This window comes from Emydura macquarii, unplaced genomic scaffold, assembly GCF_026122565.2.
Source record: "Emydura macquarii macquarii isolate MOO-44397 ecotype Brisbane River unplaced genomic scaffold, CSIRO-AGI_Emac_v2 contig_3530, whole genome shotgun sequence".
NCBI lineage: Eukaryota > Metazoa > Chordata > Testudines > Chelidae > Emydura > Emydura macquarii.
The window spans coordinates 3,305,686-3,317,780 of NW_027133667.1; the positions used below are offsets into that span (position 1 = coordinate 3,305,686).

The 12,095-nt window shown below is 43.7% G+C and overlaps 1 protein-coding gene across 2 annotated transcripts in view; it reads left to right on the forward strand.

Annotated features, from left to right (window-relative positions):
• Positions 1–12,095, forward strand: part of ATP6V0A4 (ATPase H+ transporting V0 subunit a4) — a 64,605-nt gene that overhangs the window by 25,313 nt on the left and 27,197 nt on the right. For both annotated transcript variants that reach the window (XM_067536338.1, XM_067536337.1), the window contains exons 4-8: positions 1,907–2,001; positions 3,434–3,559; positions 3,972–4,066; positions 7,441–7,567; positions 8,290–8,372. In XM_067536338.1, the coding sequence (XP_067392439.1) occupies positions 1,907–2,001; positions 3,434–3,559; positions 3,972–4,066; positions 7,441–7,567; positions 8,290–8,372 (526 nt within the window). The remainder of the gene's footprint in view (positions 1–1,906; positions 2,002–3,433; positions 3,560–3,971; positions 4,067–7,440; positions 7,568–8,289; positions 8,373–12,095) is intronic.

Here is a 12,095-nt window from a genome sequence, read left to right on the forward strand (position 1 = left end):
AAGCGCTGGCCCTTGTGGAAGAGGGCCCTGGATACTTAAGACTTGTTGAGAAGAGGAGGGGGAAAGCTGTTGTTGCCTGGGGACATGTTTTCAGGTGGTGTTAATTGTAAATAGTATGTAAACAAGCTCAGTGTAGTATAGGGAACATGTTAGGACGTAATGTTCCTGTGAGCTATTTAAGTCAGTGGAACTGAAGTCATTCAGCACTCAGGATTTTGAGGGACATACAAACAAAAAGTCAGTGGCCAAGGATATAGGGCTAGATTCACAGAGGACTTAGGCCCCACTGGGATTCACAAACCCCCGGTCAGCTGCCGCTGAACAACGTAGGCAACAAAACTCATTAGGCACCTACATTTTTGCATTAGACATTCTCTCTGCCCCTGTATTTCTGTCTCCGAGTGTGCGCCCTGCTGTCTCACTCTAGGCGTGCAGGCACCCAAGCCCCAGTGGGATGCATGGCCTGGGGGAAGATGAGCATTCCTTCACCCGTCTCACCTGTGGGGCCCAATCTGGTTAGTAGGCCCAGAGCTTGCCTATCAGATTGGGCCACCACAGGCGAGCTCAGACAAGACAGCTGGGGGGGAAGGGGGACGGACGGGCAGAGGTAGGGCAGGGGAGGAGGAGCTCCCTCATAAGTTTTAGGTTAGTCATCTGGGATGCAGGAGAACTTCGGTTCAAGTCTCCCTCCAGTTGAGAGGAGAAGGGATGTGAACAGGGATCTGCCACCTCTCAGGTGAGTGCCCGAACCACTGGGCTATGGGATAGTCCCTCAGTTTCTCCTGTTGAAGCTGTTCCACTTGGCCCCTAACACCAAGAAAGGTTTTGCAGCTGAGAATCCCAAGAGAGGGTGGCACCTTCCCCCAGCCTGGACTGAGGCGCTGAACTCCCTGAAGCGAGGAGGCAAGGACGCACCCCTTGCTTTGGCATCTGCCATTAGCTAGCTTAGGCAAGGAACTGCCTAGCGTGCTGGCTCATGTCAATTCCATTCTCAGGTGCCCATCTCTCCCCAGGCTTTGTGAGTTCCGGTGATTTTCTAGGGGTCTAAAAGTTAAGCTGAACGGCGCCATGTGACTGGAGCCCATAGTGTTTAAGCTGAACCCATTTGAGGTACCTAGAGCAACAGTGTTACAAGGTCGAAATGGCCCAGTGTTTTGAAGGCAACTCTTCCTACAACAGCAAGTCATGTCAAAGAACGAAACGTGTGATGCTTGGTGAAACAGGGCTTGATTCTGCTGAGTGCTGTGACCCAGTGCAGCCAAGTGGGGGAGCACATGCTTGCCATTGTGTGTCGTCCCTTTGCCTTCAGTGCTCTTAGCCCCTGGCACGGTTGATCCCCAAATGAAGAAGTGCTGGGCATCATTCAATGATCCTGTGTAAAGATCAAAGTGAGGAGGTGCAAGGTACAAGAGGTCTAAATATATCTACTGGATGAAATTAAACACCAATCATTTGCTACCAGTGGGATCGATTCTATTGTGATGTGTTCTCCTGGGGGAGGTTGGAGTAGCCCCATCACGTGAGGATTTGAAACGGTTCTGGATACACCACTGGATGCTGTATTATAAGGAACGGCAGGCAGGGGAGCAGGCACAATGAATGGATAATGGTTTTCCACCACCGTGTCTATGATTAGGTTAGCTTCGTAGGTCATGGTTCCCAGGTGTAACACTCACCTCCTTTTGAGAAGGAGCAGCTTCCTGGCTATGGTGGGAGGCTCCTGGAAGCCCCATTCTTGGGTGTCGAGGAGTTCCACAAATATCTGGTGACTCTTCTAGAATAAATATCAAAGGACATTTGACTACGGTAGTCATGTGTCATGATGTCCCATGCGGGTCACCACCGCAGGCCATGTCGGTGACTCCAGGGAAAGCCTAGCAGTGCCTTTTGTGTGGTTTCCTTGCAGGCTTCCTGGAAAATGAGATGGAAAGTGAGATTGTGATCTTCAAGCCTGAAAAGTACCCAGAGACCCCCCTGCCTCGAGAAATGATCGATTTGGAGGTACAGAATTCTGCCCTGCCTCAGGGGCATGTGGAGCAAGATTGGGGCGGGGGGGATGAAATTACATATATACCCACATATTTAACATTTCAGGAAAGCCACGTGGCTCCCAGAAGTAAAGGAGTGTGACTCATCAGTGACCAATTCTTATGGGTTAGCCATGTTATTCTGTAGTTGTGAACTGTGATTTAATAATACTGCATTTATATATCGCTTTCCAGACACAGATTTTGGAGTGCTTTAGTACAAAACGGAGTTGGCATAATTATCCCCATTTTTACACTGGGAAACTTAGAAACAGAGAGGTTCAATAACTTGCTCCCTCACATCATCAGTTAGGGGCATAGCCAGGGACAAAATCTGACTCCTGACTTCCAGTCATATATCTTCTCCACAGAGTTGTTCAGAGCCAGAATTTATTTATTCCAAGCCTCCTGGGAAGGTCTTCTGAGGTTTACTCCACTTGCTCCTCTTTTTAAAAAAATTTTTCTGTCATTTCCCCGTTTTATACTATTCGTCCCCTACCCTTTTTTGACTGCCAGCCATGTTAGCAGAAGCCTTTACCAGAACGTACTGACGTTGCAATCACTACATTCAGGGCTGGGTTATCTCTTCTTGCCTGGGTTGATGCTGAAACATCCGACTGCTTCATCACATTAACTACGACTGGGATTTTCAAAGATCCTAAGGAGGCAGCCAGCTCTTTTAGACCCCTTTAAAAATTCCAGCCCAGTATATTAATAGCAAAGACCTATTCCCTGTCATGAAAAAAACATGGTTTCATAGGAAAGAATAGCCTTTTGCCATGTTACTTTTATCTGTGGTAATGAGCAGTGATGGTTGAAGGGAACCTGGTTTGTTGAACATTGCTAAATGGGTACGTCTAAGATTTAGATCATATTCTGCAAGGATGCCATGAGTCCTCTATCCCTATTGACATCCGTTATGAAATCTGGGAATTGAAGCTGCTATGAGCCTCAGAGGATTCAGCATTTTGCTGGTTTGGATTCTGATGTGTCCTAAGAGAATACGTTGACTCTGAAGCACAGAGTTTGTCTGCTTTTAATCCAACTGGAAATGAAGTTTACAAACTGATTGATTACAATCAAGATTGTCACTCTTTGCCTGGGAAGAGACCATGATCTATCATCACAAAGAATGCGGGTCTCCTCGATTGCATGGGTGTCCTTTTAGTGCTTAAATATAACTTTGAGTCACTGCGTGTAACAGAGAAAGTGGTAGTGGGAAAGGGTTTAATAGCCAGGTGTATATTCCGAAACAGCCAATGCATATTTTAAAATGTTCATTGCACAATCATATGTGTCTGCCCCTTTGTATTTTACAATCCTTTTGACAGGGATGTGGTAACAGCCTGTAAAAGGATCACTGGGTCTGTCTTGCATCTTTCCTCTTTTGTGTTGGTTGTAAACAGACAGTTCTGGAGAAACTGGAGGGTGAGCTGCAGGAAGCCAATCAGAATCAGCAAACCTTGAAACAGAACTTTCTAGAACTGACTGAACTAAAACATCTCCTGAAGAAAACTCAGGACTTCTTTGAGGTGAGAGTCCTTCGGATGTGTTACTATCTGCCCACTTTGTCCTGCTTTCCTTTAGCCCAGGGGTTGACGAGTTTTTGAGTTGTTTATGCTTTTAGCTTTATTTTTTGAGGGGAGGAAGGGATTAAAAAGACTTTCCGGGCTTTCTTTACTCCAGATTTGGGGTCAAATATTCCAAAGAGCCTTGGTGAGCCTAACTCTCATTGGGTCTCAGGCTTCTCAATGGCTAAATCTCACGTAGGCTCCTAAGTCACCTAGACACTTGACAATTTTACACTTAGTCTAACACTCTGTAGAAAACTGTCTTCAGGCAAACAATAGCAACAGTTAAGATGTGACAACAGTTAAATCCATTGGAATATTTTAGTGTTTTTAAAACAATTTTTTAAAAGAAAATGATGATTTCTACTTTCAGACAGAAACCAATCTGTCAGATGATTTCTTCAACGAAGACACTTCTGGTCTATTGGAATTAAGAAGTACTTCTGCCGCGGTGGCTGCAAAACTGGGGTCAGTGTGGTTAAAGGTTTATATAAGGCCGTTGCAAATATATCTTTCCCGTTTACATCCATTGGCATTAATAAGCTGGTTTCAGCACTGTGACCCAGGCTTAGAGGTTTGCTGAATTCAGATAGTTTAGTACAAGTTGGTTTTCAGTCTCTTAATTGTAACTCATTGATGAAAATGAAAGCCACTTTAGTGTTTTGAAGGAGATAATAGGTAATTAAAATGCTGATCTTCATGCCTCAGAGTATTGATAAGTGGGATGGGCAGCCTTTCAGCTCCAGGTTTCTGGTTCAAATGTGCCTCTCGATAGTGATTGAAAATCACTGCCATCTGACAGCTGTTGGGTGGCTTTTGGGAAACTCAGTGAGGAAAATAGAGAGGAACATAAGCTATGGCAAGTCAAGTGTTCAAGGGTAATTGGGCAGGCCAAAAAACAAGCTGAAGCATTACTACCAAAACTACTAGCAAAATGTATTTAAGTATATCAGAAGCAAGTACAATCAGTGGGGCCACTGGGTGGGGTTCAAAAAGAACACTCGAGGAAGACAAGGCCATTGTGGAGAAGCTAAATGAATTATTTGCATCAGTCTTTACTGCAGAGGATATGAGATTCCCACACATGAGCCATTCTCTTTAGGTAACAAATCTGAGGGACTGTCCCAGATTGAAGTGTCAGTAGAGGAGGTTTTAGAAGAATTGATAAATTAAACAGTAATAAGTCACCAGGAGCAGATGGTATTCACCCAAGAGTTCTGAAGGAACTCAATTATGAAATTGCAGAACTACTAACTGTGGTATGAAACTTATTGCTTAAATCAGCCTCTGAACCAGATGACTGGAGGACAGCTAATGTAACAATGTTGACAGGTTTCAGAGGGGTAGCCATGTTAGTCTGTTTTCAGCAAAACGAGAGTTCTGTGGCACTTTAAAGACTAACAAATTTATTTGGGCATAAGCTTCTGTGGGCAGAAACTCACTTCATCAGATGCGACAAAGTGGGTTTCTGCCCATGAAAGCTTATGCACAAATAAATTTGTTAGTCTTTAAGGCACCACAGAACTCTCGTTGTTTTAATGTAACAATGATTTTTTTACAAAAGGCTCCAGAGGCAATTCTGGCAATCTCAGGCCATTAAGTTTAACTCCAAAACCAGGCAAATTGGTTGAAACAGTAATAAAGAAAAGAATTATCAGACACATAGATGAACATGATATAGTGGGGAAGAGTCAACATGGCTTTTGTTAAGGGAAATTGTCCCTCACCAATCTATTAGAATTCTTTGAGGGGGCCAACAAGCATGTGGACAAGGGTGATCCAGTGGATATAGTGTGCTTGGACTTCCGGAAAGCCTTTGACAAGGTCCCTTAAGGAAACTAAGTAGTCATGGGATAAGAGGGAAGGTCTTCTCATGGATCAGTAACTAGTTAAAAGGAAAACAAAGGTAGGGTAGGAATAAATCGTCAGCTTTCAGAGTGGAAAAAGGTAAATAGTGGGGCCCCTCAAGGATCTGTACTGGGACCAGTGCTGTTCAACATATTCATAAATGATCTGGAAGAAGGGGGAAACAGTGAAGTGGCAAAATTTGCAGATTATACAGAATTATTCGAGATAGTTAAATCCAGTGTTTACTGTGAAGCATTACAGAGGGATTTCACAAAACTGGGCAACTGGGCAACAAAAAGGCAGATGAAATTTAATGTTGATAATGCAAAGCAATACATATTGGTAATTTATACATAATCCAGCTATATGTACAAAATGATGGGATCGACATTAGCTGTTACGACTCAAAAAAGAGATCTTGGAGTCACTGTGGATAGTTCTCTGAAAAGATCCACTTTACATGCAGCAGCTGTCAAACAAGCTAATAGAATGCTAGGAACCATTAGGAAAAGGATAGTTGATAAGACAGAAAATATCATTATGCCACTCTATAAATCCATAGTACACCCACACCTTGAATAATGTCTGCAGATCTGGTTGCCCTATCTCAAAAAAAAAAAGCATTAGAACTGGAAAAGGTACAGAGAAGGGCAACAAAAATGATTAAGGGTGTGGAACAGCTTCTGTATGAGGAGAGATTAAAAAAACTAGGACTGTTCATCTTAGAAAGGAGATGACTGAGGGGGAATATGCTAGAGGTCTATGAAATCTTGAATGATGTGGAGAAAGTGAATAAGGAAGTGTTGTTTACCACTTCACATAACACAAGGACCCCAAGGGTCACCCAATGAAATTAATAGCCATCAGGTTTAAAACATGTATTAGGAAGTACTTCTTCACACAATGCAGACTCAGCTTGTGGAACTTGTTGCCAGGAGATGCTGTGAAGACCAAAAGTGTAACTGGGTTCCAAAAATAATTAGATAAGTTCATGGAGGATCATCAATGGCTCTTAGCCAAAATGGTCAGAGATGTAACCCCATGCTCTGGGTATCTCAAAGCCTCCAACTGCCAAAAGCTGGGACTGGATGACAGGGGATGGATCACTCAGTGAATTGCCTATTCTGTTCATTCCCTTGGAAGTGTCTGACACCGGCCACTGTTAGAAGATAGGATACCGCGCTAGATGGACCATTGTTCTGTCCCAGTATGGCCAGATGTGCACATCACAGAACCCACCTGTGCAGTTTACACTCCGGGCTTGTCTACAATAGAAAGCGGCACTCAGTCTGAATAGAGTCGGGTCAGATGGCATGATGCTGATAGTGACTTTGCAGCAATGTAGACTCAGGCAAATCCTGTTCCGCACTGTGTCAGCTAGTCATGATTAAATCCCCATACAAAGATGTTTTGTAAAGTAGGCAGTTCCTTAGTGGCTCTCTTGATGGCAAGATTGCCTTGGATCAGCGCTTAGTTAGAGGGAGAGAAAGCCAGGAAACAACTCTGCTCTAAACCTTTGACCTCCAGGTCAAGGTGGAGGTACACTGGTTGGGCAATATGGTGAAACTCACATGCCCTGCCTGTGCCGGACCTGCTGTGTGTATAGAGAGTATTTCGGTTTCCAGTGCTGTTCGCCAAATGTCTTTCATCATCACTAAATCCACTTTACATATTTAAGAAGAGAAGGAACCTGTTCTCTCCCTGCTCTTCTCCCTCCCTCTTCTGATCTCTAATTGTGAAACAGAGAGGTGGGCTTATGACCCTCTAAAAAGAGAGGAAAAAGTCAATAGATTAAGATGTAAAGTCCAGGGTTGAACTTTACTTAATAAAGAGGGCTTGCCACACCTGTAGACAGGGTCCCAGGTCAGATTTGAATGTAAAATCCAGTTTAACACAGACTATGGAGCCTTTGTGATCATAAAAGCCAGTCTGGTACATGTTCACAATAATGTAAAATATGCCTGCCACTTATCTGTCTTGTTAACTCTGCCTAGATTCACAGCAGGGGTGATAAAAAGGGAAAGGATGGTGCCTTTTGAGCGTTTACTGTGGAGAGCCTGCAGGGGAAACATCTATTTGAAGTACACTGAAATGGACACTCCCCTGGAAGACCCTATTACGGTAGGTATACTCCTGCTTTCCTCCATCCCATTCTATGTGCAAACATGCACCTTTAGAAGAACCCAAACTACTGCCATGAGAACCCTATGCCACTCTACTGTACCTGCCACCTTAGTTAAAACTGGGGTTCAAAGAGACTAATAGATACAATAAGAGATAGGTTGGACAGGTATGAGGCTGCAAAGTTCTCTTTAAAACACACAGATGTTTGTTTTCCCAATCTGCTGCTGTTGTTATTGCTGTTGCCCCTTTGGCCTGAGCAGCTAGCCAATAATCAGGACCTTATAGGTCTGTTTCCAATGGGATGAGGACTCAGTGTTAGGTACGTTCTTGAGGTATTCTTGTTTATTTACAAAAGTGCATATGAAGAAGTCCTGTGTCCCTGAACACAATAGAAGCAAACAGCAGTTTTCTTGCTCAGAAATTCCCAAGTCTGTCCCTCCAGCAAGCTCTGTGCCCAAGAAGCCCTGTCCTCTGCTTCTTCTCAGAGTCACACTCCTGCTGGCCTTCTGTCTCCAGTATACCCAGCCTGCAACAGATATTCTAGCCCAGGGGCTGGCAATCAGTGGAACCCCTGTGAGCAGCATTTCATGTTTTAATGATTGTTGCTGGAAAACTAGTACAAAATTTTGCTATTGAAAAAGGGTGATTAAAAAGCTTCCATTTTCAGTACTGTGCAGTACTTATTGAGCATTTTAAATTCTGCTTGCGTTGCTTTTCAGAAGGAACCGATGAAAAAGAATGTGTTCATTATCTTCTATCAAGGAGAGCAGCTCAAACAAAAAATCAAGAAGATTTGTGAAGGGTAAGGCAGGCTGTTGAGAAAGTAGCAATGACTCTTACAGAGGTGTTTACTTGGCAGGATTGGCTAATAGACTGGGAGTAGAGATTATTTCTAGGCACTCTACAGTCAGCTCTGCCAATTTGATTCATTCTGCTCTTCAATTCTGCTGCATCTAATAAAAAAAAATCACTTTGGCATTTTAAAATTAAGGTCCTCAATTTTCCAGTGACTAGAGATTTCAGGAGCCTCAATTTCTAGGTTTCTAATCTGACACCTTAAAGGGCCTGCACTTAAGAAGATGCTCAGCACCCACCCTCTGAAAATCAGATCCTTATTAGGGTGTTATAAGATGGGCAGTCCAAAATTGGGGATCCCCAAAATCTCTTGTCACGTTAGAAAATTTAGATCAAAATGTACTAAGCTTCTGTTTAAAGGAACTGGTGCTACATTTTTAATAAACCTTTCTATATGGAATTAATTGCTGTCCTCTCTGCTAGTCTCTTTAATTGATGTGGAAAGGAAACAGCAATGAATAGAAATTAAAATCTTAAGCATTCCGTCTCATTCCCACCCCGTTGAGCAGCTTTTTAAAAAACTAATGAAATCTGAATATTTCATTCCTGTTTTATAGCACTTACTTCTGATGGGCTTTCTATTATGTAAATCGGATTTGATTAACTGATCTTATGCTGTCACTGAATCTATTTTCATACATAAACCCCCCAGCTTGACATGGTTAGCTGAAGTCTTGAGGCCGGTAGATTTTTGCAAGGATGACTCCATAAAAGAACCCTGTGTGAGAACCAGAACTATCCATACCTCACACAGCCATCTGGCAGGTGGGTCTTTTCCTTGATCCCTAGGTTAAGTGAGAAGGGGAATTTTTTCATTGTTTGTGGAACTCCAGCTTGATAGTCTGACCCTTAAGGTCTGCTCCTGCATAATTGAAATCAGTGGGAGTTTTGCTCTTCACTTCAATGGGAGCGGGATCTGTCCTTTGCTGGCTGCCTTAAGAGCCCATGTATTTTGGATGGCTTCGCTATGTCTCTTTTCTCTCTCACACCCACCTCTTTTGTCCCCTTTCTTGCCGGACTTTGTGCCAATGGGAAATTGTTGGTTGGGAGCCCTGCTTGCTGCCCATTGGATTTGCCTGGGTGCCAGCTTTCTTTGATGTTGTCTGGCTGTGTATCTGGGCTTAGGGCATTTCCTTGAGATTTTTTAAAAGGTTTTAGCGTATGGATTCTGTGCAGCATTCCAATGCCTTGCAAACAGGCTCTTTACACCATTGATGAAACAACGAAGAACACCTTGGAATGCTGCCGTGCAGCTGCAGCTCCAATAAGCAGCAGCAACAACAAAACAATTTCATGTATGTAACAATGGGATGACAGTGCCTGAAGGCTTGTCTACTCTAGGGCTCTCACCAGTAAAAAAACCAGTGGGAATTTTTCAGCAAACGTTTTTAATAGATGGAGCAACCATCATCATTCTGATTGTCAGTGGGGATTGAACTCAGGTCCCCAGAGCTAAGAGCAAAAACAACGAGAGTCCTGTAGCACCTTTAAAGACTAACACATTTGTTAGTCTTTAAGGTGCTACAGGACTCTTGTTGTTTTTGCCGTATACAGACTAACACGGCTACCCCTCTGGAGCTAAGAGCGTGAACCTCTGCACCTTGAATGAAGGGACTGCATCTGGGATTGTCATAGGCGTCTAAGAGAGTTAGGTACCCAAATCCCATTGAAGTTCAAAGGGAGTTAGGCACCGACACCACCCACCTACACCCTCTACCAGAGAGCTGAAGCAGAGACTTCTCCTTTGTGGGTCAGGAGGTATAACAGACACTGAGCAGTGGCTCTGTGGACATGCCCATAGGTTCTCCTAATCCTTGTTAATGTAAAAGTAGAAATGAATTTGGTGGTGCCATTCCAGTCCCTAAAGAACATTTGTTTACATTAAAAACCCAAAGTAATCAGCGCACAATTAAGCACAACAATTAATTGTTAGTATTCTGCAGAAACCCTGCATTGGGACAGCAGGACTTTTACAGGTCAGAATAAGATTTGATCGGGGAACAGTATATGGAATGCTTGTACATCCCTCACCGGCAATATGCTTGCCTCTAACTGATAACATTAGCCTGCCAATTTCATGAGCTTTAAACCCAGGCACAAATTTATTAAAGGGAGAGGGGGAGAAAAAAACAAAGAGATTTTTCCCTTTCTCTTAAACTGGTGGTTGCCGAGATGCTAATCTGAATGCTAAAATGGGTTTATCAGTGTAAGGGTTCCCTGCTGAATTCTCCTTGAGTTTTCATAGACGTCTGCCATTAAGGCAAAGGCGATATTTAATATGCAAAGGGGCTGTTAAAAGATCAAAGTAGCATTGCTGTGATAATGTGTGAAACGTAGAAACTCTACAGCATGGTGGAATAAGCTTTCAAGTTTGATTAAAAATGCCAATTAAAAGATGGGCTAAGAGCTCTGAAGCGTAAGAAGCTGGAAATAATTAAATAGGGCTAGTAACCCTGGGATTCTTTTGCAGGATGTTTTGTGGTTAGAAATCCTGTTTCAGAGTGGGAGTCTGGGTAAAGATACATTGTTGGGATTACACAGGGCTCAAATACACTGCTGTGTGTTTTGTTAAATTTGCTACCGTTCTTCTTCACGCATGGGCTGGAATTTATTCTGGAAAATATGCGGTGATATGCCTTGAGGCCACGATGTGACACGCATTTCTAAATGGGCAATGGCTGGCTTTTAAAAAATTAGGGATTTCCATGACCCCATGAAGCTGCCACGTTTTTTTTTCCTTCATTTTCTTTCATTTCAATGCTGATGACCAAGACACAAAGATCAATGAAAGGGTCGATTTACACCAGCTGATCATCTGACCAAGTGTCTTCATGTGAAAAGAAGTATTCTCTTCTGGTTGTCCTTTTTCTACCCTTTGATTCAGGGAGCCATATTTCAATACAGCCATCGCGACATCCCCTGAAGTGACGGTGATGGCACAAACACTAGATATTATGCCATCGCTGCATGCAGCAAATAGCTAATGACTGAGAATGCTGAGTATGAGTAGAAGCTATCATGTTACCTGGAACTAATTTATTTTAGTTAGTTAAAAATTTTGTCCACTGGGGGAGCCTCAGGAGATATGTGTCTTGTTTTGTGAGGGTTCCAGTGGATGGCAGGCCAGAAACTCTAGCCGTGTACACTACATCAGTGTTACAGACTAATGTGAGCGATATGTTGGAAGAAGGGCTGAGTATACAAGGCCGTGATATGACAGATGTCAGATCTAGTGTGGGCAGGGTTACCACCTTTACACCAGGGGTGCACAACTCAAGTATGTACCTGGGCTAGAGGTGATGTTGGCCAAAGCTAGGAGGCTTTGAGCGGCATGCCAATGCTGGGGAATATAAAGCGCCGTGCCAAATTTTTTGCCATAGATTTGAGAGGAGGAAGGGGTGAGAGAGAGACAGGGAAGGAGGGCGAGAGAGAGAGAGAGAGGGTAATTGGTGAAATTTGGGGCTGTCAACTAGAGCCGTGAAGTTGACAAGTTTTCTGGGCACTGGGCTTTGAGCCAGGGAGGGGGGCTGCCGCCTGGGCAAGTTGCAGATGGCTGCCACCTGGCTGAGGTGGGCAACTGCCACTCAATCCGAGCTGGGGCAGAGGAGGCTTCCATGGAGCCCAGCTCACAAGACGCAGGAGGCTGCCACCAGGCTCCTACCTGGGAGCT